Below are 27,078 nucleotides of genomic sequence, written 5' to 3'. Positions count from 1 at the left end.
TCCTGCATCCTTCCTATCAGCTGATATCACTCTTGGTTTTTGGATGTGAAGGCTAAGCCAGAAGGTTTCTTTCTCTAATATGCTGGGAACAAGTTTTAACCTTCAAGGTAACTGAGGAGTATATTATGTACCTCACCTGTGCCTGGTGGTGGTGTTGGCATGAGGCTGTGCCACATTGCTAGTCCAGCTAGGTATGCTTTGTAACGGCTCAGTACTTGCCTTTGAAGTAATCAGAAGAAATACAACATTGTTGCTTCTAATTAATATCTGTAGTTTTTCTAATCTGTTAAAGAGGTATTCTTTCTACTCCACTGTGACTTGAGGCAGTACTCTTGCAGATCCTCCTGCAGGTTTTGGCTTGATTTACCCCGTGTTTGAAATGTATGTTCCTTCACGTTTGTTTTTAAGTGTTCTAAGGAGGAAGCAGATATTACAGGATTGAGTAAAAGTTTACGTTGATTTCAAATTGTGCTGTAGGCCAAAAAAATGGGAGATCATGAAGAAGGTCAGGAAAAAGGCAATTAGAGGCAGACTTTGCGCAGTGCAGTTTTTCTGAGAATCCAGATGGTGAGAGTTCTTATATTTCTTATCTATATATATAAAAATTGGATATATAAATTTATATTATTTTTTATCTATTTATATATAATTAAAAATGAGAAAGCATTCTGGATACCATGCAAACTGCAATTGTTTGGTGAAGGAATTCTTATTTCAGTGCGAGGTTTTATTTTTACATAGCCAGGCTTCAAAGTCTAAGCCAAGGTTCTTCTGTAAAGTTTCAACATTTTATCCCTTTGGCAGTTGTATGTGTACTAAAAATATTAACTTTTTAGCTCAAATAGAAAGCAGTTGCCTTTTGTTTCCCAGCAAGAAAAAGCTGAAGCAACTCTGTAATTCTTTTTTTACTTTCAGTAAAAAATGCGGAATCTTTGCAGCAAGCTGCTTTAGATGAATATGGACCCGAACTGCATGTTGCTTTGAGAAGCCGAAGAGATGAACTTCACTACTTAAGAAAACTTACTGAACTTCTTTTTCCTTATATTTTGCCCCCAAAGTCAACAGAGTGCAGGTATATAAATTATTTAGAATTGTATTTTTTTTAAGTGTCTGCATACTGTGTAGTACTATAGTATTGGAAAGTGAAAGAATGGACTTCAAAGTAATCTTCCTTCTTACCCCTTTTTTTATGATTTTTTTTTGATTTGTCTTTAAAATAGCATGCTTGTGGTATTATTAAATCCTAAAATATTTCCCAGTAGTATATGACAGCATTGCAAACTTCACTTAGAAATTTATGAAATCTAATATTGCTTTGGATTTTTACTTTCTTTCTTTTATTTTCTTTCAGATCCCTGGCCCTTCTGATTAGAGAGATTCTCCCTGGTTCTGTGTTCCTTCCCTCAATGGATTTCTTAGCTGACCCTGTAAGGCTTTGGAGCACGAGAATAATCTTAATTTATTCAAAATTACTGTTTTCCTACTAAGTATGTTGTGGTAAAGCAAATGATGCAGAATGACTTACTTGCTGTGCATTTTGACTCGATAAAAGAAAAAGGAATCCTGTGGCCAGTTGTCTTATTTGTTCATACAAATTAACTCACTCAACTGACTAAAATAACAGTGTTGGTGTGATATCTTAAGAATGTGTTCTTCAGTGAAGGACTACAACCCCTGTTAAATGGGAGAATGCTGTGCTAGCGTAAACATCTTCACGTTACTATTGCTACATTTAAAAAGGGCTCGATTACTTGAGCTCTAGCTCTGTGGATCTTTACAGCAGTCTAAGTAAACCAGCAGTTTTTGCAGCTGTATTGAAATCACTTTTTTCCCCTTAATTCTGCAAATCAGGGGGCTTTTATTTCTGAATCTGCAACGCTGGCATCCTTGTTTTTATATATGCTTGTATTTTAATAGGCAAAATTGCAGTGCTCACGCAGGGATCACCTGGCTGCAAACAGAAAGTACCATAGTGTGGAAGTATTGGTAGTTCATTAGATCTGCACTTACAGTGAAAATACTTTGGAGGGCTTTCTTCCACTGGGTAAAGAATATTTCTGTGCAGGTCTCTTCAGAAATTCCCTGACTTGTAAAAACTTGAGGAGGCCATTGAAGGTCAATTCTCAAACATGTATTCCTAGGCTTTGCTTTTTAAAAAGTATTAATATACACAGGTTTAAACTTGGGTATAACGTACTATTGAAATAATTTTAATCTATTTTGTTGAGTTTTTTAAATATTAATTTCATTTGTTGTATTGTGTTCCTTGCAGGACACTGTGAACCATTTGCTGCTGATCTTCATTGATGACAGTCCAGTGAGTACTGACAAAGTTAAAACAGTGGCATTTTGTTCACCCATGAAAGTCGCTTTCTTACCCAGTTGTCATTTTTTTCTGCAGCCTGAGATAGCAACCGAGCCTACTTCTTCATTGGTTCCATTCCTTCAGAAATTTGCTGAGCCAAGAAATAAAAAACCATCTGTAAGTAAAGGCAACATTTGCTTCCTTTCCTATTCTGAATAAGTGTTTTATTTACCTGCTCATTCTGTTCTACAACTCTTTGCAATATTTATGTACTCACTGAAAGTTTGAAAGGTGGATGACTGCATTTTTAACCTACTCAGGTACTGAAACTGGAGCTAAAGGAGATCAGAGATCAGCAAGACCTTTTATTTCGGTTTATGAACTTCCTGAAACAGGAAGGGGCAGTCCATGTGCTGCAGTTCTGCCTTACAGTTGGTAAGATTACAAATGTTGTGCTGAAGTTATTTGATGATCTGGAAATCATTCTAATGGAAAACTACAATTTGTATTTGGGTCATTTAGGAAGAAAAAAACCATTCATATGCCAGGAACAACCTCGTGGATTTATCCTTACTGTGATAAGGAATAATTTATTTTAATTGCAATATCTTTTTAGTAATAACTTTATGAACAAACCTGAATTATAGTTAATAAGAAGGCAGGTACCTTATTACCTAGGATTTTGAGATGTCGTATGTTTCTTTTAATTTTAATTAAGTTTTCTTTTAACTTTTAATTAAGTTTTGCAAATTACTTACCTACTGGAAAATTTTTTGATGTTATAGGGTGCTTCAAGATGTTCTTTCTTTGCCAAGTTGATCAAGAAATTCTTTTTTCTTTCCTTTACTTCTCAGAGGAATTCAATGACCGAATTTTGAGACCAGAACTGTCAGATACTGAAAAGATGTCTCTTCATGAGGAAGTACAGAAAATTTACAAAACTTACTGTTTGGATGAAAGCATTGACAAGATTAGATTTGACCCTTTCATTGTGGAAGAGATTCAAAGAAGTAAGTTGGAATTTGAAAGGAATAATGTACTCTGGAATTTAAACAGCATTCTGTAATAAAGTGGAAACAAATTTTGCTGAATATTATCAGTCTTTTTTTTGTCAGTTTAAAAATTCGTTATCCCTTTGCTATATTGTGCTTAATCATTGTTTTGTTAATTTATTTCTATTTTTTATTTGTAAGACGTAGAATAGCTTGCAAAATAAGCACAATCTCTGACTAGAAAAAACCCATGAACTTTATATGCCTGTGTGTATATCTCTCTCTATTCATACTTAATTTTGGTTTTTCTAGTTGCTGAAGGTCCATATATGGATGTTGTGAAACTTCAAACTATGCGGTGTCTTTTTGAAGCTTACGAGCACGTGCTTTCTCTGCTCGAGAATGTTTTTACTCCTATGTTCTGTCACAGTGATGAGGTAAGAGTGAAAGACTAGAAGAGTAATCTTAAAAGCAAGATTGTATTTTTTTAGGATACGCTATTTACAACAGTCGTGTGTGTGGAACTGAAAAATATGGCTCCATTTTCCACTTCAGTTGGCATTCTAGAGCTGGACCATTCTCAGTAGGAAGACAGAATTTATTGTAGTCCAACACAACACCACAGAACAAAAGAAAACTTCATTTTTTGATGTAACAATTTGTGTATATCACAGCTATTAAAAAATCCTCTCCACCCCTTCTTTTATGATTGCAAATTTGGTGCAGAAGTAATCTGCCTGATAGATGTAGAACACGATCTCTTTATTTACTTTTTAAAATATAATGGTATTTAAAGATACAAAAGTCGTACTTAGGTTTTTTCAGCATTATGCATTCCAGCAGCTAAAAGTCTGGTGTTTGTTTTCAAGAAGGTTGCTCAAAGCAATTGATAAGATATTTAAGATTGTTGTGTTATTGGGTTCTAAATGCCACCTTAAGAATTCCCCACCCTGGATTGACTTTGTCTGCCTAAGGCCTTCTAGTAGTACACACTTTAATCACAGGGGTGAGTCTTGAGTTCATGTTCCTTTCAGAAGTTTGTGTAAGTCAGGTTGTATGTTAAGCTTTTCTTGCATTTATTTGAGGCAGAATGTATTGATTTGTCCTGGGAGTGGGTACTTGTCTTACTTAGCATTACTCTTAATAAAAAGAACATTTCTCAAAAATAGTTTTGATGGTGATCTCTCCCATGATAGCTATAATGCCTCAAATGCTTGATTTTTTTAACAAGGAGATGACATGGATTTTGGTGCTTATTTTAATTTTTATTTCAGCTTTGTGGTTTTAATTTTGAGATTATGTAAGGTTAAATAAGTAGTCCTAGGCTCGTGTATTGATTATTGTATGGTCTGTCCTTTTCCAGATTAAAATTCTAACTGCTAGATTGTGGTCAGTTTGGCTTTTCCTTCAGTTCTGGTTTCCTGACCTTTGCAGTGTTGTTGCACAGTAGCTGTTACCTCAGTTAATGCAGTGTTTTCCTTGATACCTTATTTGTCTGCTACAGTACTTCAGACACCTTCTAAGAGGAGCAGAGTCACCAACCCGCAATTCGAAATTTAACAGGTAGGTATGGTAGAACTTCTAAGTGGTTTTCTTTGGTTTTTAATTAAAAGCATCAAAATAATAAACTGTACGAATTTTCTTATTGCCTGATATTAATTTCACTTAATTTTTAGCTCTACTTCTTCAGTTTTTAAATGAACAATATACATGCTAAAGATGTAAGCAATATTATACAAGACGTCTCTTCTCTTTATGTGTTTTGCATTAAAGAATTTAAAATGTGATTTAGACCTCAACATTTGAGAAGAGGGAAGGGAAAAAAATCGTGCAGTGAGAATTAAAGAATATGAAAATAAAGTGGTGATTTAATTGACTGTGTATATATAATACCATTTTAGTGCTGCCAAGCTATGTCTTCTTGGATTTCAGATGCTACATGGATAGGTACAGTGTACCCTAGGTCTAACCAACCTGGTTATTCAATGGGAATCTCCTCTTACTGTAACAACTGCCACTTCTCCTACATCAAATGTGTTTTCTGTCCCCCAACTCCGTTGCAGAAATGCAGCATTAGAAGCCTTGTTTCTGGGCTTGGACCATACACTTAGAGACCACCTTCAGGCTCCTGACAGCCTGTGGAGTAGAAGAACCTCTCCTGTGGTGGGGATGGGTGATCTTCCATTGTGGGCTTGGGTTGGGTTGATAAACCTTGGGGTCTCATAATTTCTTGTGTTTCACTTTATGTTGGATGGCTCCAACAGTCGTGGGCTGGCCCAACTGAATTTCTCTTATGGCCTAGCCAAAAGAAGGAAAACTTCAGTGAGGCAGTCTTTAATTTGGATAGGCTTTCTTTCTTGGTATGAAATAAGATCCACGGTACTGTGGCAAATGCTAATGCCTGTCCTCTTGTAGAGGAGTAACAGTGGTTCATTTAAACTTCTCTGCTTTCATTAGAGTTACACCTGACAGCAAATTCTTGTTTCTCAGCCTATTGTGAGATTTGTATTACTGACACACACCTTTCTTCCCTTGTCCTGTTCTTCAAAAATGGCATGATTGTTCTCTTTATTCTCCGTTGGTGACGTCTTTTATGTGGTCTTTATAGTTTCTGTAGGTCCAGGACTGGAGCTTTGGTGTAGTGCTGTCTCATAGTGGTGCTGGCAAGCTTCTGCTTCTTAACAAAGAGGCATGGAATGAAGGCAGCTAGCCCAAACTGCATTCCTTTCCTACATGGTACTCCACTGGGATGGGTGACCTTAAACACACATCAGCTTCTGTTGAAGATGGCTAAAGGGTTTCACCTAGACCTTTAAATCTGCCTTCTGGTTTCTTCCCCAAAATTATTCGTGTCAAGGTTTGGAAGTATTCTGTCATACACTTCTCAAATCTAGTTAAAGTATGAAAACATGTAGGTCACCTCCTTGGTTCTTTGCTTTCAAAAACAGAAAGGGGGAAATTACCGGCCATTTCTTACTGGAGTTTTTGAAATGCATCTCTGGCTACAGAATAAACAAATTTTGTTTGGGGGCTGTTGCAGCATATTCTCAAACAGTATCCATAGCATTACTGAAAATGTATCTGGTTTACATTTTAGAACAATTTGAATGCCCTCAGTATATATACTGATGTACAATACGAGATACTGTGTGTTCCAGAAGAAGTACCTCAGTGGTTATTTCCATGACACAGAGGTCCTATCTGCAAGTAGTTTGCCTGTTGCTTTGGAATTTCCCTCTGCAGAATTGTCTACAGTCAGTGCCAAGGGGGCAGGAAAAAATCAAGGTTACCTACGGAATTATTCCAGATGTTATTCCATATACTTTGTCCTGCCTTCTCTTTCTTATTCTAGCATTAGTAATTATGTACAAAGTAATTATGTGCAAAGAGATGAGTTTTGTTTCCCATATTTTGGTTGTGCTTTGCTATGGGTACTGTGTGTGTATTGCATAGGTACTGCTGGTTAAGAAATCAGATCAAGAAGTAGGTATGAAATCCCAGTGGAATGTGCATGGGGGTAATGTGTTGAAACATTTCCCTTACTGCAAGACAAGAAAATTACAGTTTCTAGAAAATATAGGTGGGAAGGTAGGAAAAAATGACTGTCTGTAATCTGTAATTTTTGGTTTGAATCACTTCTTTGAACTGTACAGAACAATCATAGCTTTTTGCAGACAGACAGGACAAATAATGTCCTATGAAAACTGCTAGGGCAGTAGGTGGGCGGTGTCAAGGGTTTCTGGAGTGTAAAGAAGTCATATTGAGGGTATTCTGACAACTTGATAACTAACTGTGGTTGTCATCAGTTTTAACTCTGTAACTGATGTTTTCTACCTAATGTTTAATGTGTGTGGCCAATGATAACTGATGTTCTGAGTTCCAGTTCTGTCAACTTAATTTGGATAGTGTGGAAGACACAACAAGAATTTCCTCTCCCTCTCTCACATTTATGTATTTATAATACAACTACATTACTTAAATGTCATCTATGTTGGAAGTCTAACAAAAAAAGAAAAGCTGTTATGTAGGACAAATTCCCAGATTTCTGGATTGCTGTCTGTCTTGACTTTCGACATACCATAACCACAAATCAAAATAGACACATCCTGGTTTCTCATATTGGAATAGCAGTGAAATTAAAGCACTTTTCAGGCTAAAGGACTCCAGAAGAGATACTAACAATTTCAGGGAGTGGTTAGGAGTAAAACCCATGGAATTAAGTCTGTGAAAAGTTCTGTGCAATGTAATAGTCACCATCATTTCTAACCTGGTAGGTTGTATTTCCAGTTTCACAGTTAACACAGTCAAAGACAGTGTAAGATGTCTTACAATCAGACCCTTCTGTAAAACAAAACCTAAAATTTTAATATTTTTATCCCTTATCAGTTTGTCCAGAATTCAGTAGCTGCCATGAATTAAAATCCTGTATGTGATGACAGTGTTTATAGTTAATTCATTTAAACATCACATTTGGAGTTACTGGGTCTGAGGCATTGGTTCTATGTACCAGGTTATGTAGAATGGCAAAAATATAATGACAGGTCCTAAAATCTGTGAAATAAAAATTTTTAAAAGTTACTTTAATTTTAAATAATGGCTCTTACTATACCTAATACAGATGCTATACTGTATTATATATGTATATACTATACTAATACAGAGGGGGAGAGGGTGTGTATTATTACATAAAGTGAGTCCACAGCCTTTTCATTGTATTGGCCAAATAAACTAGATTCCTATGTGACTTCTGAACAAAGGTAGTAGGAACAGTTGGCTGCCTATTTGGCACTACAGGTAATTCTAAGAATGAAAGTTGTTCTCCATTAATTGGTGGTTGCTTGTGCTGAATCTCCTGAAAGTTTCAATAACCGATGTTTTAAATTCAAAGGCCAAGCGTGTGATTGATGATGAGATGTGCAGATACTGTTCACATTTCACCTTCTTAGGGTTCTAGGTCAGGAACTCCTAATTGGACCACCTCTTCTTAATCCATGGTGAGGGTCAAAGCCTATTCAGTTTTGTTGGGATAGGTCTGTCACATTTGGTTTGGTTTGGGTTCTTTTGTTGTTTTGGTTTTGTTTTATTTTAATTTTCTGCTGGACTCTGAGGTAATTTATTTGCCTGTTGTTGCAGAAGTAGCCTGAGTTTGGATGACTTACGGTAAGTCTATCTAACACTCAATAAGTGTTGTGTGTTAGTTATGCTGCATCTCTCATGACTTCATCACACAGCCTTTATAACAGTAATTAACTGTTCATTTTATTTGTAAAAGACATGAATGTCTTCTCTGGATGCATTTCTCCTCACAAAAAGCTTTACTTCCCATGTCCTCTTCACAAGTGTTTAGAAATTGCTTAATTACTAATTTCACATGTTTGCATTACATTAACATTGTTTGCTGTTAACAGTGTGTCTGTTGTCGTTTTTTTGAAATATATTTTCAGAACTTGAAATTTTTTTTTGGCTTGTGACTGCTAGGTGCTCCAGAATTTCCTTTACTTCGTGTCATATTTCCAGATCCTCATTAAGGTGTTATCCCCTTATATGCTTGTTTTAGCTTGCAAGCTGTATCCGTGGTGATCATTGTCTAACATCGCATGCAAATATTCTGATTTTTAAGCACTCAAACCCAGCAGTTGCCCAAATTACTTCTCTCTGCAGCTTCTTTTGTGACTGTTACAGGTTTGATGGCAACATATGCTATTTCTTATAATTTGCTGTAGCTAGTATACGTGACCACTCATTAATGCCTTAGTAGCTGTTCAATGGTTTGTTTTCTCATTATTCATGCCTCTTTAAATACATGGTATCCAAACTCAGAAAACAATCTTTTCTTTATGGACTTTTCCTTAGAATTTATCAGAGCATCATTATGACATAGATTGCTCATACTAGCCTTTAGGGTAAATTTTTCAACTTAATTTTTCAGGTTAAGAATCAAGGTTATTAGATGCTTTTATACTTTATGTGCCAGTTCAGCATGTTGAGCTGTAACTTGCTTGATTGTTGAGCAGTAAGGAGTTCTTGAGATATAAATGCAGCTCATTGATGTTCAAGTGCAGCAAGATGTACTCAGCATTTCTCCTAACTGGGTGTAGGGATTTTAGTCAGCCAACGGAAGTGGCACTCCGACTTCACATGCATGTTAATATCTAGCTTGTCTGATACATACAACTGGTCTAGTCCTTCTTGACCCAAAAAGCCTCACAGCATCATTCTTCAGCTGCATACCCCTGGCTCAAGATCACCTGCCAAGATCTGTTCAGTGCCCTGAATGAGGCAAGCATCCTGTGGGAAAATGATTTTGCAACCATCCATGATTAAAGAATGCCACAGTGCACAGTGGACTACTGCAGTCTTCAGTCTGCAATTCCCTGTTATAGACTGAACAATAATTGTAATTTTTTTAATGTTAGGTATGTATTACTTTTGGAATGTTTGAGGAAAAAAGGAAGTGTTCCAACCTCTTGTTGTCACATGATTCTTCAGGAATGTTGGAGTCTGTAGACTCTCCACAGAGGGTCCTGCTGAGAAAGCAACTGTAGAATGATGGTCTAATAATGCTATTATATGGATTAGCACTAGAGGGAGTGGGATATTTTTCCAATGAGTTTTGGACATATATATTTATATTTATTGACAGTAGCAGAGTTGACAGGTCCTAAAAAAAGTCTGGTCTCTGTTCTAAACGGACTACCTCTTGTTGTCTTTGGTCCTTCATGTCTTGAACCTGCCCCTATCCTAGTCCCATCTCTTTCCTTCTGCCTAGCCTCAAGGCCTTTCTTCTATTTCTGCTTAGCCAGTGAAGTTAATAGATTTTCATCCTGATACCTTTTTTTTGTATATATTTTTTTATTGTTCCATCTCTTTGAAATGTCAGGTCATCCTGTTATCTGTCCATCCATCTCTGCTAACATCCACAGGTTTATTTTCCGTGCTCATCCAGTGTGATTTGTGCTCAAGGATTTTTACCAAACCAGTCTTGTGTTCTCTCCATATATTGTGGAGAGAGTCTGTGTATCCTCTCATTCACCAGTGTTTGTTCTGAATTGGTCTCTTCCTGTGCAGAGACTCCCATCCTAGTTTGTCACTTTATACTTGTCCGGTTCAGTGATTGCTTTTTATTCACGTGGCGTAATCTCTGTGTTGGGGCTGGAAGGGTTGGTTCCCAGCTGTCAGGTTGAGTACAGCTCAGTACAGGCACAAGTGAATGCTGCCTTCACCTGGAGCATGATCAGTGTGGGAGAGAACTGCTTTGAGACTGGAGTCCTCCTATCAAATCATTCACCTTGTGCAAATCAAAGTTTTTGCTCAAACTCTTAAGAACTGCACAAGTTTTCACAGGAATGATGAGAACTTCCTTCAAGGTCAAGCCAGAGGTCTGAAATATTCCAGAAAAGCTAGTTTTGTCTGATTGAGGTTTGTTTTCTAGCCCAGTGCTGAAGCACTTGTACAAGATTCTGGTAGGTCCCCAATGTGAAACAGCTCAGTTCAGCACAATAACGTGTAGTAGAAGTTGTTCAGGAATGGAGTAAAATGTTCAAATAAGGATTTAGACTGCAAGCAGCCAAGCAACCTTGTCTTTGCATAGACGAGATAATTAGGGTAGATGGTGCCAGTCTGCTTTGGAGCTGATGATTATATGAGATAGAAAAAGCAAAAGATTTGGAAAAGCAGTGGGTTATTTACGCAGCTTTAGTCATGTACACAGTCTGTGTAAAATTATAAACAGGAAGCTTATTAGTAACATGCAGATGCATGTTTGGAGTCAGCAGTTGATGTTGTCTGCATGGTTTTATGGGTGATGAAAATGCTTTACCTGCTGATTGCTGCTGTTCTCTTTGTACTCCCTTCCAGTAGTCAATAGTTTCTTGTTTTAAAGGAAAAGAAACAGGATTTTTTTGTCCTCTAATATCAGTCTATAAATTTGTTTTGAATGTTTGATTCTGCAGTTCACTGTATTGATTTTTAACTTGTCTCTCAACTGTGTATATTGAATTACCATAAGTAACCTCAGGCTGATTTCAGCAGAAACATTTTTCTTTCCAAAGTTACTAGCACTTCTATGCAAGAAATAATCATCAGTGTCAGGACTTGTGTAAGGGCATAAGAATAATAAAAAAATCTGTTCCTTCAGTAAGGGGTGTGCTTACTGCCCAAGTATCTTTTTTTTCCCCATACCTGGTTTGTTGGTTTTTGGATGCTTTGTCATAAGTGGCAAGACTTTAAAAACTCTTCATCTTTCAGTCGGACTGGCTCTTCAAGCCAAGGTTCTTTAGTTGCATCTGTTTTCTCTCATCCTCAGTCTTGCTCCTTGCACATTCCTTTTGTCTGTCTCTACTGCTTAAAAACTGAGCTCTATCTTGAATGATATGTGCTTGTAAAGTTCCTTTAAAAAATGCATCTACGCTTGGCAGAAAGATAAATATTTAAATGCGAGTGCATGGAAAAGGACAAAGTTAATGACCTACTTGATGTGCCTGCCTGTAGCAATTCCACAGTTTCTGCTGTCAAAACAAAGTTGTTTTACCTAGCTAATTGTTTATTCTGTGTCATGAATTACTAGGATACTATTGTAAGAGTTTACTTGTGGTTAAGCATTTGGGAATCCCGTGTCTCTTAAAAGTGTATTGAAGAAGTTTTGCTGATTGATCAGAGAACAGATTTACCATAAATGAATTTTAATTAAGTGGAACTGTAAATATATTGTCTACCTGTTTATAGAGTTGTTTCTCTTATCTGCAAGTGGTGTGCAACAGCCTAATGAGCAGCTGTGTAATAATATGCCTTGTGTTGTGAACTGTGGCTTCTGTAATCCTAGGACCACACAGAAGAGAGGAGAATCATTTGGAATCAGCAAAATAGGGAACAAAATAAAAGGTGTATTCAAGAGTTCTGCAATGGAAGGAGCTATGTTGCCTAACTATAACTTAAATGAAGGAGAAGATGACTTTGTGAGTAAAACCATTAAATTTTACTAGATGTCTTTGTTGCGCTTGGATTTTTCTTTTCTCCTTTGCCCCGTTGAAAATGTTACATTTCTTCTGTCTTGACTGCACAGTCTTCATGTGTTGGCTTCTGATTAAGTTGCCTTATCTTCCCTGTATTCATTCATGTGCCAAGGGAACATCCCCAGTTCATGTGCTTCTGAGCTTATTGCTTTAGTATGGAGAAGTACCAAAAGTAGCAGCGTCAGGTATTTTTGTAAGCAATGACTTGTTCTGTAATTCTGGGTAGTAAAGCATGCGTGGCTCTTCATCTGCAGCCTGCCACAAGACCTTAAAACCATAAATAATGTAGTGGAGAAATTGCTGTCTAGTTGGTCTGTGGTGCAGCATTTTCTCTGTAGATCAGGAGCCAACAGTCCTTTCTCATTTGTCTTGGGTGTCTCCCTCAGTTAATGTTTTTCTTCCATGCTAAACAGCCAGGAATAGAGCCAATGGTAGAACTTACTGTGTGGGATACTGTTACCTGAAGTACAGCTGGGAGACAAATGGAAAATTTTAAAAAGGGAAGAGGAGGGAGTTGGTTAGAAGCGGAGGTAGACTGTACCAATTAAAACAGAACTGGAGATCTGTGTTTGAATCCTTACAGATTGAAGAAGGTGTTATGGTAATGGAAGATGATTCTCCTGAGGAGGCTGTTACCACCCCAAATACACCCCGCAACCTTGCGGCATGGAAAATCAGCATCCCATATGTAGATTTTTTTGATGATCCCTCCTTGGAAAGAAAAGACAGAAAGGAGAGAATTCCTGTATTCTGCATTGATGTAGAGAGAAATGATAGAAGGGCAGGTATGCTATGTTGGGGATAAATAAAGCATCATTTGAAAGTGAACCCAGAGTATTTTAGTGTGCTGTATTCTGATGGCTCTTGCAGTGTGTTTTGTATATGCATTCTTCTGATTTCAAAATAATGGCTTGAAAGTTCTGAGGAAATGAGTTTGAGAGATAAATGATCACATTTAGCATTTGCAGGTTGAGAACTGACTCCTCAGCATGAATCAGTTCTATTTAGACTTCATGGCAAAGTTTGAAATGTTCTCTTTCCAAAAATACTTACTTAAAATTCATATTAATAAACACCTGGCATATTATTTTTTTTAACAACTCTGAACTTTGGAATAATGAACAACAAATAAGTTTTTGTATAACCTTAAAATGAGTTCTTAGGAAATGAAAATGTTTTGTTTACTGGAAACCATCATGGCTTGCCGTTAGTTTATCAGTATCTAGGTAGCAATACATCCAAATGGAGTGGGGGAAAACAGCATCATCCTAAGTCTGCGTGGATTTGCGTTAGTAGTGAGAGTAATACTTCCACAATGAGCAGAAAGTGTTTAAGAGGCATTTAGTGATATGTGCAGTGATAGGATTAAGAATGATCAGCATTCAAGCTGATGATGCAGAGGACTATATTCAACAAGTACTATTTCTGTAAGTCATTTGGTTAAAAGTTGGAAAATAGATCTCATAATAGCCAGCCATCATAAATGTTGAAGTTAAGGAGCAGTCCATTGTTGGGATTGTAGGGATCCCATAAATGAGGTGATAATTTCCTTGCTAGTACCATATCTATCTACCAGTTATGCATTTTACTGTAACGCTAAAAGTACCATAAAGTTTATGTTACTACAATGGGGGGGGGCTAATGTCATTGAGGTTTTTCTTATATAATCCAGCATATTTTTGCTGTTGCTAATTTGTCTCTCAGGTGGCATAAAACCTGGTTTATTTTTAACTTTTTTTTCTTCTCCAGTTGGACATGAACCTGAACACTGGTCCGTCTACAGGAGGTATCTTGAATTTTACGTGCTTGAATCAAAGCTTACGGAATTTCATGGTATGTTCTCCACCATTTGGAAAGCCATTTTCCCCCTGCTCTGATTATCATTCGTTACTTAGCTGAAATTTAAAATAGTACAATCAGTGTTTACTGCATTACAAGAATAATTTAATCTCCTTGATATCTTTATTAGGTACATTTCCTGATGCTCAGCTTCCCTCAAAGAGAATCATTGGCCCCAAGAACTATGAGTTCTTAAAATCCAAGAGAGAGGAGTTTCAGGAATATCTCCAGGTATCAAACAAACATTTGGAGCAAAGAATATTCTAATACTAATGATATAAAGCTAATAAAAGAATATCTGGGTTTTTTTTGTTTGTTTCCAAGTAACTTTATAGTTAGAGAAAGGATTCAAGTGGGCAATGTTAAAGTTTCACATGACTGAGAACAGAAATCTCTTGGAAATGACAATATCTGTGGCAGTATAATGCTCTTTGAATATTTTTCTGCTGTACAGAAACTGATTTTTAAAGATGAGTTTTAAAGTACTTATACTTCTTCTGTTCCTTCTGTCTCAAAGAAACTTCTGCAACATCCAGAACTAAGTAACAGCCAGCTTTTAGCTGACTTCCTATCCCCTAATGGAGGAGAAACTCAGTTTCTTGATAAAATGTTGCCTGATGTGAATCTTGGTATGTAATATGCTACTTGTTTATGCTGACAAATAGTAATGCTGTGGATGCTGTGATTGAATTATGTGATTCTCTGAATGACAGTAGTAATTCATAGATAACTCTTGTGGATGTATGAAATAAGAAGTCTGCTCCTTCACAGCCCTTAAAATCATAGCAAGCAAGACATGCTGATACTTCTTCCTTGAAAAAAAAAGACATTTTGAAATTTTGGAAAAAAATGTTTAAGTGGTTGCTTTTGAATTTTTGTGTCAGCAAGCAAGATGGTAAGGTTTCTCTTAATAAATCTCATAGTTCAAGAAAATTTATGGTATTGTCACAAGTCAAGTCTGGGTGCATCTGTCATTGTTTGCAGATGAGGTGGCATAAACAGTTATAAAACTACCTTTGGATTTTAATTGATTAAAATCTGCTTATTTTATTCTGAAAACTACAATATTTGATATTTCTAGTTTTAGATGGTGTTAAGATCTTCTCTAACATGAGCTGCTTAATGGAATTTGAGGCATCAGTGTGTGTGATACAGGCAGGTCAAATGGAAATTGAGAAGTTGAGAAGTTCTAATGTCTAATGGCAGTAGTTCATAATGTGACACTTTACTGTGTCGTAAATCTAGTCCCTCCTGATGGGAGAGAATTTGCTGAAAGTCCTTGCAAGGAGTTTCAAAGATAAACTGAGATGTCTCTTTTAGTTTCAATGCTTCCAGATAGTTGTTTATTAAGTCTTACCAGAGGAACAGAGCCACTAGCGTGACCCAGGTACAGCATAGAAGGAGGAAAAGTAGGAGTGAGAGCTAATTATCAAGATTTACACAGCCTTTTAAAGATATTTTAACCAATAGTTACTAAAAACGTGCATTATTTTCACTTTCCTACCAATTATTCAGTAACATGGGCAGGAACTGTGGAATTCTCTATCCAGTCATTCCAAACTACTTTTACTGCAGAACATGGAGTAGGAGAAGAAGGAGAAGAAGGTTTAGAGAACAACAATCCTCCATTTTGATATTTTTTACTCTTATCTATTTACTACAAAGAGAAGCCCAAAACCTCTAAATTTTTCACCCTGTGACAATCTTACACAGTAGTCTATCACCTAATTCACACCACTGTATTTTCTAGTTCTTGTCTGAACACTGGTAATTTTTTCCAAGGTTTGAAGCTGAAACAGTGTTGTTCAGGGGGGTAAGAACCCTTAAAAACAGGCAGAGAAATATTCTTGGCGCTCTGGGTTCCTACAATAATGAATCAAAAAAGCTGCAGTGTGTAGACTGTAGTGTGACTTGGCTGCAGTGCAGCTGTCTCAGAGTAGTGGGCCTGAGCTGGTCAGGTGAACCTCATGGCCATTCTGTCTTCATGTCTTGTGCCACTTGTGGCTGTGCTCCCAGAAAGCCTCAGCTGTCCGAACTGCGCCGCTGCATTTCTGCGGCCCCCGGTCACGGCGTGGTCCTGCTGGGACAGCCCTTCTCTTAGCCTGCCTTATAGTTGTTGAATGAGGTTTCTGTTCTCAGCCTCCAGTCAAAAGGTTTTGTTTTGATTTCAGATCTTCCTTCTAGATCCAACCGTACCCTTAAAAAAAGCTTATAATTACAGTGTTTACTGTAATGCATTTCCTGTCTGAGACTGTGCTTCACTTCCATAATGAGCATTATAACAAGTCTTGGCATTTCAGTAGGGCTGTTTGTGAGGATGAGTGTTTTTATTACTGTCATTTGATCATTGTACATACTTTCCCATGTAAATTCCAAATTTAATGACATGTAGATAAGAATACTATTACTATAACTGTAGTGCTAAAAATAAAACTAGTCCTAGACCCTTTCATTTTTCATCGTTCAAAGTTACTGTGCCATATCCTGATAGCCTTATCAGGACACAAGAGCTGATCTTTAAGGCCACAGTTGTAACCTGTCCAATTTAGAAAATTCTACTCACCAGGGTTTTTGAGGCTGCTTCCCCCCAGAAACTCTCCAGATTTGCTGATTTTTCCACAGAAAGAGGAAAATTTGAGTTACCTTGATACCTTCTTTGATAAGTGTTTATGATTTTATGACTAACTTACATACAGGGAATTTTGCCTGTACCGGTGTTGTAGCAGCACTGCTATTACAGTGCTAGAGCTATTTATGGTTAAGGTCTAGAAGAGCTAAAAGGTAGATCTACAGTACTTTATTGTGGGTTTTTTAAAAAGTGTTCAGATAATAATATGTATATTTTTAAGTATCTTTTCTTGAAGACTAGTAATCACTAGGTTACAAGCTGGTTATGTGCAAGACTAATTTCATAGGGTTTTGTGCCAAATAAAAAAGACCCAGATTTTTAAAAATGATTCTATTTTTAAATAACTACCAGACAATGAGTACATAAAATCTAGCAGAGCAAAATGTCTTTCAAATCAGACACTGATAACAAAGTTTTTGTTTGTTTGTTTCTAATTGTAGGTAAAATCATAAAATCTGTTCCAGGAAAGCTGATGAAAGAGGTAAGTCTTTCAGATTGCCAATATCTTAACTTCATTAGCTAATTTTATGAGATTACTAAATTATAGGCTAATCAAAACTTTGTTGGAAAATTCTTTTTTGTTGTTGTTTTTGTTTTCATTTTCCTATAATTATGCAAGTGACAGGTCACTCATATCTTTTTTTCAGAAAGGTCAGCATTTGGAGCCATTCATCATGAATTTTATCAACTCCTGTGAATCTCCCAAGCCTAAACCAAGCAGGCCTGAACTTACCATTTTGAGTCCCACTTCTGAAAATAACAAGAAGGTACAGTAAGTCATCTTCCTTTCCTATTTTGCAGAAGTGGAGAAAACTGACTATACACTTTGTCTCGTACTAGAGAACTGTCTTAGAACTCATTAACTAAAATTATTTGAGATAAAGCCAAGCTGGAAAATGCTGTCTAGGAATGCAGGCACTGAGGGTGTTCAGTCCAAAGGCCAGACCAAAGGTAGACTGCAATAACACACTTTCCTATTCCCCAGATATGTGTGGCATAGACTTGAGCTGTTCAGTTCTGCACTTTCACTTCTGCTGTGAGACGTGACATCTTTGTGCAGATGTGCAGCCTTCCAGTTCCTGAGGGAAGCCTACAAGAAAGATGGAGCAGGACTTTTACAAGAGCATTTAGTGACCAGACAAAGGGAAATGGAACTGAGAGTAGGTTTAGATTAAATGTTAGGAAAAACTATGTAACTGTGAGGGTGGTGAGCTGCTGGTACAGGTTACCCAGAGAGGCTGTGGATTCCTCATCTCTGGAAGTATTTAATGCCAGATTGGATGAAGCTCTGAGCAACCTGGTCTAGTGAAAGGTGCCCCTGCCTGTGGCAGGGGGTTTGGGACTAGATGGTCTTTGAGGTCCCTTCCAACCCAGGCCATTCTGGTATTCTGTGCTGTATAAGTGCTGTGCAGTAGCCAGGCACATCATTCCTGGTGATGGAGGTGAATGCCAAATGTCTGTACCAGGACTGTGTGAGCTGCCTGTATGGACTCTATGCAGAGATCTGGCAGGCAACCAAAGAGACTTAACCAAAGAAGGTTAGCTCTTCCTGAGGGCCCATCTGTGAGAAGAATATGTTATCTCATAGCAAGAGAATTCTTCAATTTTTTGGTAAATGGTAGTCAATTTCCAGCTTATGCTTGTATTGCCACAGTGTTCTCATGTATCTTTTCTGACATGGGTATGTTTATTTCAGTTTCAACATATTGGACTCTGCTGAGATGACAATGCACATTCCCTGGTGCTTGTGCTGCCATGAGTAGGGTGCACACAGGCTCCTCTTCCTCAGCAGGCTGAATAAGAAATGCCTGGAGATCTGTCTGAGCAGGCCCAGTCAGAAATGTGCCTAATGCTCTGACAGATCTGCATGCTCCTTCCTTTTGAATGTGCCTGGTGCATGTGTATGTTTGTGTGTTTTAAATATTGGTGGAAGGACTTCTAGTTAAAAATGCACAATGAATGTGGGTAGTCAACCCTAGTATAACTGGGAGCAATTGGATTTCATCCTGTGTCAGATCCTCTAGATTAAGAGTTACTAACCTGCCTGGTTAAAAAAAAGCAAGTGAACAAAAACCTCTGCTTCCCCCTCCTAGGGGCACTAGCAGGATTTCTGGCCATGTTTCTGTTCTGAAGGTCTGTAAGCAGCTTGATCATCTTCTGAACATACTTCTGTCAGACTTGCTATAATAGGTCAGGACTTCTCAGCTGATGCAGACTTTGCAAAATATGCCAATAAAGGCATTGTTCTGCTGGCTTGTGATGGCCTGCCAACAGCAATAAAAGCTGCTTTTGGAACACCAGCAGCATAATATATGTTTTTGAGTAGCTACTTGGAGGAAGATGTGGTTGCCAACACTGACGGATGTGATTCAGACACTGCATACAATCTTTCTTCTTACCACTTTGGTATAGTCCTCTCTACTTTTTAAGTGAGCAGGAAGAACAGGGGAGAGGTTTATGCCTCTGGCTGTAGATATTGTTCATAGTCATGGTATTGTACAGTTCACACCTGTGCTGGAATGTATTGGGTGTATGTTTGCATATGCACTCACCATTGAGTGACTTTTTTTTTTTCCTGTGAGGCACTTAACGTGAGCATTCACGCTTCCTTTGCTTGCTTTTCCCAAGCAAAGCCTGTTGTACAAGGGATTACTTTGGTCTTTTTCTTAATACAGGCCATTTATCTTTCACTGACTTCATGATCTTGACTCCCATTGTTAATCAACACCAATTAATGGAATTTCCTCATTGTGAACATTTTAAGAATATTTACATGGTTACAATCATAGTTACTGTTTAATCTTAGATACAAATAATGATAGCATTGAGGTTTGTGTTGTTAATCTCAAATACTAACATGCAGAGAAACATCTAAAACAAAATCCTGTGCTTACCTGAATTGTGAGTATAATCTCAACTTCTGTGCTAGATAACCAGTTGAGTGTTTTTCACTTGAATTTCTTCTAAGCCAAGGTTCTGGACAGTGTAAAACATGGAAGTAGAAGTGTAATGCCACTTCGTATTACAGCTGCTGCAGTGCATTGTAGATTGCATTCTGAAATGCTTTCAAAGTGTGACTCTGATCGAGGAACCGTTACTGTTTAAGGTGCAACACAGATTGTCCCTGTATGGTGGTACATACAGCATTCAGAAGATGCTGCTTCTGGTTTGGGGTGAAAGTAAAAAGTCAAAAAGCTTTGCCCTAAGCTGGCCTTCATGTTTGATTTTTTTATAGGTTACCTACCAGATTGCTGTTAATGATTTAGTTTGGCCTCCAGGCACTCCTCTGAACCTATGTCTGCATGGCACAATGGGCTGCTTTAAGTTGGCTCAGTGTGTATCACCTTTGTCAGGTCGTGGGGTGTATCTAAAAAATAAAGAAGGCTCTTGTTTAAGATACAATACTGCAGCTAAGGTTTTTCCTGCTGTTCTGGTTTCAGTATTAAGGAGGATGTAGACTTCAGCTTATACAGGGTTTCTAGAACAACATACCAGGGACGCTTCCATACAGTAGGTGTGAATAATTATGTGTTCTTTTTAGGTTTGTTACATTCCCGGATGCCAGTCACCCACCAGTGCATTAACTATATTTGCCCTTTTATGTAATTTATGTAATAACTTGCTGTTGTTTAGTTTGAGTGAACCTTGTGAAGGTAATACCAGCAGCTCAACACTTAAAAAAAGAGAGGGCCTGAAGGAGTACAGGTCAAAAACATGACTCTTGCCAGATGTCCTGATGTAACTTTTCCTAAGGATGCAGAGCATTCTGTTTAGAGACTTGCATGATTCAGAGATAGTTGTGATTTGCGTGTCTTAGGGCTTTATTTATTTTGGGGAGAATTGCTGTACAGAAAGTGAACCACATATAAGCAAATTACTTCCTGTTCCTTGGAACTAATTTTAATTAGTGGTAAAAAAAACCTTCTGTGAGTGGCAATCACCTCAGCCTAGGCAATTCTATGATTATGTTGCATTTGCTTCTAGTTCTAGGATTTTTTTAGAACCTTGTCATAAACTTTTGAACTTTCATTTCATAATACAGTGTATTTTGTATAAATCCTATTTTATATCTAGATTAACTATTTTGGGGGTAAGTTAATTTAAAATAAACTGTTAGCGGGGATTGCTAGGTACTAAACATGGAGAGCATCAGAATTTAGAGATCTTCCTTTCCCTCTGCTGGGATTCACAGACTCAGGGGCAGGGGAGGCTCAGACTACTGCCTAGGTGGCTTGGGACCCCTTTTTTGGTGTGCAGGGAAGAGTCTCTTGGGGTTTTGAAAGAATTGGAGTATCTTTTCAGAAAGAACCAAAGGCAAGGAAATAGAGGGATCAGGGAGGAAGGTGATGACACAGGAAAACAGAAGGCTAAAGGAATATAATTGATAAATGGAAAGAAACCCAAATGTTAGTAACTTACAAAGAGTCATGAAGTTTTACTATAAATAATTAAGCTGGCAAGGGAAAAAGATACTTCTTTATGTAAAAAACCTGTATATTTTGTCCAGAAACGGTTGTATTTATTTCAAAATACATTTCAAAATTTATTTCAAAAGTTCCAACAGGAACCTTTAGGAATACTTTAATCTTATAGGCTTCCCTTGTGATTTAAGGCAGACAAACTCCATATCCTTTTAATCCCTCATTTTCAGAACAGGGTGCATCAAGGAAATCAGAGCCTGTGGTAAAAGTCTAGATGCATACAATCATGTAATTGTTTAGGTTGGAAGAAGGTAGTAGGAGCAAAAAGGCTCATGAATTAATGTCTCAGTGCTGATTTGTTCTGAACCCAGGTGTTTTGGTTGTTGTGTATCTTGGCAACATGTGATGTGCTCTTTACTGGAAAGTGAAGAATTTGAAAAAACGAAACCAGAAACAATGAAACAAATCAACGCCCCTGATCAGTTCTTTAGAAGCTCTGGAAAAAAGCTACTTCTGTAAAAAGAAACCAACCCAAAGAACTGGTGGCTATCCTTCTGCTTTTGAATGCAATGATTTCAGTCTTATGTTTCTGCTTTTAGCTTTTTAATGATTTATTCAAGAATAATGCAAACCGGTCTGAGAATACAGAAAGACGACAAAATCAGAACTACTTCATGGAAATGATGACTGTAGAAGGAGTCTATGACTACTTAATGTATGTTGGTAAGAAGTGATTTCTCTTAATTATTCATATACTTCATGCCAAACATGAAGTTCACAGTCTCTGGTAAGAAATGAAATTCTATTGTAGCACTGATCTATAACTCAGCACTTTCAAGCTAATATACATCTTAGTAACACGGTCATTCTGTAGAAGACTTTATTGTGGTGCTAAAATGTCATTTATCATTCATCATTGCTTAGTTGCTTTGTTATGTCTCCTCCTTTCTGCACCTCTTACTAGCTTATGAGAGTAGGTCCTGTCCCTTTTCTCAGGTCTGCCTAGGCTGCTTGTAGACTCTGGGAACTGGAATTGTTACCTTAATAGAAATAGCTAAAGGAAGTATTTGATAAGCACTGTGGAGAATACCAGTATTTTCAGTGCTGCACTAACAAAACTGAAATACTCTTCTTGCTTGCAATCTTTTTTTTTAATTTTCTTTTGGATAAATGATTCTTATATGAGGTTCTCCTAATATTCATGATAAATGTTACTACTCACAGATGTTGCTGTGACTTTGCAGGTAGGGTAGTTTTCCGCATTCCTGACTGGCTGCATCATCTCTTGATGGGAGGAAGAATTCTCTTCAAAAATACATTGGAACTGTACACAGACTATTACTTGCATAACAAGTTAGAACAGCTATTTGAGGAGCACCGGTTGGTTTCTCTGATAACACTGCTGAGAGGTTAGTAATAGTTACATCTTTGATGAAAAAATACTGCTTTAGTCTGGTGTTTGAAATCCCTTCTGTGAAGTTTCTGAGTGCTAAACCTTGGAATGCTTGACTAACACTGGTGGAGTATTAAAAATCAAGTGGGCTTGGACTAACTTCAAAGCTTGTTGTGGAAAGCTGTTGAGTCACCTGTTTGTCAGTGATGGTTACAGAAAAACAAAGTATTATGAACAGTAATTTGATGAGGTGTGCAAGGAGAACAAGAAAAACAGAATAGAGGTGGTTTAGTGTATCAACGCAAATGTTTTATGAAGTCTTTAAGTTACTTCACTTGTGTGCTACATCAGCCTTTTATTGTTAATTTTTTGGCTCCCTTTGTTGTGGTGGGCTCTTGAGAGGACTTGAGTGTTCCTGACCTTCAAATAAGGGAAGGGGTGAGAGACTGAAAAAAATTTTTAATTACTTCACAATTGTAGAGTATTATCTGACTGCAGTCTGATCCAAACAATGCATCTGGCCAAAAACTCTGGAGTCAAGACAGCTCTGTCCTTACCAAACCAAAAATGAAGCTTGTGAAAGGCAAAAAAAGAGTGCAGTAAGACTTGCAGAGCCTAAAACCAAAACTGAGCACCTGTTATTTCTGATGAATAGCAATTTTTGCTTTCTCATTCATAGGTAAATTTGAAGTTTTTGACAGTTCCAGACAGTGTTTTAGCACAAGGTGTAAGTACTGCTTGTAGTTTTGAAAGCATAAGGGAAATTGTGAGTAAGGAGATCGTAACTAACCTAAAGTAGAATTGATCCAAACTTAGAAGAGAATGCTTTAAACTTTGAAAAGGTTGGAAAGAAAAATGTGAAAAGATTGTCCTTCAAACAGGTGGGGTATTCTGGATTTGGTCAGGCTAATGTAAGCAAAAAGTATGATCTGACAAGGCTAGAATTCCCTTCTGATCAACATAATACAGAGAAGAAGTTCAGTTTTGAGCCACAATCCAAACCACATTTCTGTGTCAGTGATATGTAGCTGCCTAAAGATGTTTTTTTTTCCAATGTGTCTTCACTGCAGATGCAGTGTTCTGTGAGAACACCGAGCCTCGCTCTCTCCAGGATAAACAGAAACGAGCAAAGCAGACTTTTGAAGAAATGATGAGATACATTCCAGGTTCTGTTTTCCATGGCTGCCTGTATGAGTGTGGTTAATTGTTCAAGCAGATATTTAACCCAAGTATAGTCAAATTATCTTACCAAATCAAATAATGCTTGGGCTGCTGAGATTTGAGTTGACTGGAATACCAGGTGTAAAAACCCAGCAGTTCAGTTTTGTCACTTCAGTGTTGCTGACTAAGGTTGTAGCATAGTGATTAATAAAGACATGGTGATGGAAGTCAAGAGCTTTGCTAATATACTTAATGGCATAATTTTTTCTCTTTTGAATGTTCCTATGGCTTGTATTTTATCCAGCTGAAAATTGGATTAAAAAAGACATGTCATGAAGCTGGAAGGTACATCTGAGCTCTCCTTGCACTGTATAAACTAGGAAAGAGGGGCTCATGTAATTGAAAGTAATTTAAAAAAATTAGCTTGTGTTTTATTAAACAGTGCATTAGAACAATATATTGATACTATAAAAAGTGTAGTAATTACTTAGGTGTGGAGCCCTGAAGGAAAGGGAAGAGAAAAGGATGAACCAAAAGTGTGTTTGTTTTTCCATTTACCATTTGAGACAGAAAAAAATTAGAACTCTTTCTTTAATTTAAACAGTTTTTTTTTCTTGTTAATTACTGGAGTTCTATAACTGCATCATAAAGCTGCTTTGCAGTGCTTCCTCATGACTTGTGTATTTGTATTTGGAATTTGGTCTAGATTTAATAGGCAAGTGCATTGGGGAAGAGGCTAAATACGAAGGCATCAGGCTTCTGTTTGATGGACTGCAGCAACCAGTGCTCAACAAACAGGTAACTCATAACGTGACAAACCTTCCTTTTGGCACAGGATTTCCTGAAGTGAATGTTTGGTATAGCAGAGGAGTGAGCTGTTGCTCAGAATTAAGAATAAAAAGCAGTAGTTTTGCCTTGGAGTGTCCTTAATTTTCTGTATTTTCTTTTAGTTAACTTATGTTCTGCTGGACATTGGGATTCAAGAACTCTTTCCAGAGCTGAGTAAGGTATGTGCTAACTCTGTTCAAGAACTGCAGAACTCTTCAAGCTGCTGCTGAGTCTAGTCACTGGTGTATTTTTGCTGTTGTTCTCTATTACTAGTATTAATTCTAAATTTTGGGGAAAATATATATTTTTCCAATATGCTGAAATAATTGGAATCTGGAGTACTGACATTTTGGTTAATTAGCTCTTTCCAAATCAGCTCAGGCCCATTTGTTTAGCATGCTGCAAGTCCGAGCTGCCTTTCGGCAGCCTTGGACAGACCAACCAGCAGTCGGGATCTCTGTTCCTTTCTCTTTGATTGATTTGTCACCACTCTATTTTATGCAATTCCCAATTTAGGAAGGGAATTCTGCATGCAAAGCTCAGGTCAAGCTGCAGCATTTTTCTTGAGAATATCTGGCAGGAGGATTTCTTACCTCTAATTTGGTCACTGCAATGTTAACTTCAGCTATCCAGATAAAGGAGAAGGCATTTGCACAACAGAAATTGCTATATAAATGTGTATCATTAGATTTGGGATCCATCTGATATTTGTACTTATGTATATCAAGCCTTCACATATTTTTACATAGTAATTTTAGTTTGGTCTTCATGGTAAGCAGGAGATACTTGCTAGTTAGCTAGTAGAAAAACAAAACCCCAAACGTTAAAAAACCCCTCACTTAACAATAAATGTTCATTGCATGACCCCTATGCCTGAGAACTGCAGAGTGCCAGCAGTGATTTGTTTTGCATGGCAAACAGAAACAAATACAAGATATTGGAACAAGCCAGGACACTTCCATTGTTTTCAGTGAAATGAGGCTGGCTCAGCAAGTCTGACCTACTTTGTGCTTCAGCTCTGTAGCTGCCCTCCTCAAGCCAGTGCTCAGACATCTAAAAACAGGCAAAAGAAGACCCAGCTGACCACGGGAACAAGGAAGTAGCCTGGGAACTTGAGTGCAGAAGAAAAGACCTGACTTAGCCTTGCTGTTTTACTCTGCTGAACTGGTTTTGTATGTCAGCAGCTAATTGTATATATGTATTGGAACACTGGTCTTTTCTTCAGTTCATTATGGAAAAAAATGAATGGCATTTAAATAGTCTTTAAAGCACCAGTCAGGCCCAGAGGCTGGTGATCAATGGAATGAAGTCTAGTTGGAGGCAGGCCACTAAGGAGTTATCCAAGGGGGGTCAGTTGTGGCTCCAGTCCTGTTTAACATTTTCATTAATGATCTGGATGATGGGACAGAGTGAAAAGCCTGATAATGACACAGAACTGGGAGGAGTGGCTGATACACCAAGAGAGCCATGCTGGTTTCCAAAGGGACCTAAACAGGCTGGAGAAATGGGCTGGCAGGAACCTCGTGACCACCAACAAAGGGAAGTGCAAACTCCTCCTCCTGGGGAAGAGCAGCCCCAGGTGCCAGGATGGGCTGGGCACCAGCCAGATGGAAAGAGACAAAGTTGAATAAAAGGCTGATGGTATCCTGGGCTGCAATAGGAGCAGTGTTGCCAGCAGGTCAAGGGACGTGATGCTGCCTCTTTGCTCAGCATTGGTGAGGCTACACCTGAAGTGCTGAGTCCAGATCTGGCCTCCCCAGTACAAGAGAGATGTGGACATAAGGGACTGAATCCAGTGGAGAGCCATAGGGATGATGAAGGAACTGGAGCATATCTCCTATGAGAAGAGGCTAGAGAGCAGGACTGTTCAGCCTGGGGAAGAGAAGGCTCAGAGTGTCTTACTGATCTGTGTAAACACCTGACGGGATGGTGCAAAGAGGGCAGAACCAGGGGTGCCCACTAACAGGACCAGAGGCAACAGGCACAAACTGAAACACCAGGGGTTCCTTCTGAACATCAAGAAACACCTTCTCACTGTGAGGGTGACCAAGCACTGTCACAGGTTGCCCAGGGATGCTGTGGAGTGCTCATCCTTGGAGATACTTAAAAGCTGTCTGGACATGATCCTGAGCATCTCTAGGCAGCTCTACTTGAGGTCTAGACCAGGTGACCTCTGGAGGCACCTTCCAACCCCAACCATTTTGTGATTTCATAACTCTGCATATTTAATGGCATAAAATATTTTTTCTTCAAAAACAAATCAAGGGAAGATTAATGTAAATCAGTATCATGTTTTCTGCTTCGTAAGCCATTCTTTTTGCCTGTGTAACCATGACACTGCCCAGCTGCTCTGCACTGTTTCATAACCACTTGCTGAGGAGGAACCTCTAGTGCTACCTTTGCTCCTGGTGAAATGGCATAGGTGAGGGGTGGGCTCCCCCTGTCCCCTGTGACTGAAGCTGATGGGGACAGAGCAAGAGAATCTCCAGCCTAGATTTC

General features: G+C 38.0%; 1 protein-coding gene across 3 annotated transcripts in view; it reads left to right on the top strand.

The window, feature by feature from the left end:
- SNX14 (sorting nexin 14) overlaps positions 1–27,078 on the top strand; it is a 47,288-nt gene that overhangs the window by 18,279 nt on the left and 1,931 nt on the right. For 2 of the 3 annotated variants that reach the window (XM_008640229.2, XM_017742827.1), the window contains exons 8-28: positions 916–1,072; positions 1,352–1,427; positions 2,273–2,317; positions 2,402–2,482; positions 2,626–2,740; positions 3,160–3,315; positions 3,610–3,734; positions 4,802–4,860; positions 8,431–8,457; positions 12,119–12,251; positions 12,892–13,093; positions 14,058–14,141; positions 14,278–14,378; positions 14,665–14,776; positions 17,217–17,257; positions 17,424–17,543; positions 21,797–21,920; positions 22,442–22,606; positions 23,661–23,756; positions 24,458–24,549; positions 24,702–24,758. In XM_008640229.2, the coding sequence (XP_008638451.1) occupies positions 916–1,072; positions 1,352–1,427; positions 2,273–2,317; positions 2,402–2,482; positions 2,626–2,740; positions 3,160–3,315; positions 3,610–3,734; positions 4,802–4,860; positions 8,431–8,457; positions 12,119–12,251; positions 12,892–13,093; positions 14,058–14,141; positions 14,278–14,378; positions 14,665–14,776; positions 17,217–17,257; positions 17,424–17,543; positions 21,797–21,920; positions 22,442–22,606; positions 23,661–23,756; positions 24,458–24,549; positions 24,702–24,758 (2,168 nt within the window). The remainder of the gene's footprint in view (positions 1–915; positions 1,073–1,351; positions 1,428–2,272; positions 2,318–2,401; positions 2,483–2,625; positions 2,741–3,159; positions 3,316–3,609; positions 3,735–4,801; positions 4,861–8,430; positions 8,458–12,118; positions 12,252–12,891; positions 13,094–14,057; positions 14,142–14,277; positions 14,379–14,664; positions 14,777–17,216; positions 17,258–17,423; positions 17,544–21,796; positions 21,921–22,441; positions 22,607–23,660; positions 23,757–24,457; positions 24,550–24,701; positions 24,759–27,078) is intronic. The other variant, XM_017742829.1, reaches the window with a different exon arrangement.

Source organism: Corvus brachyrhynchos, unplaced genomic scaffold (assembly GCF_000691975.1).
Source record: "Corvus brachyrhynchos isolate BGI_N302 unplaced genomic scaffold, ASM69197v1 scaffold87, whole genome shotgun sequence".
NCBI lineage: Eukaryota > Metazoa > Chordata > Aves > Passeriformes > Corvidae > Corvus > Corvus brachyrhynchos.
Note: the sequence above shows the minus strand (reverse complement) of the source record. Positions and strands in the feature narration are given on the sequence as shown.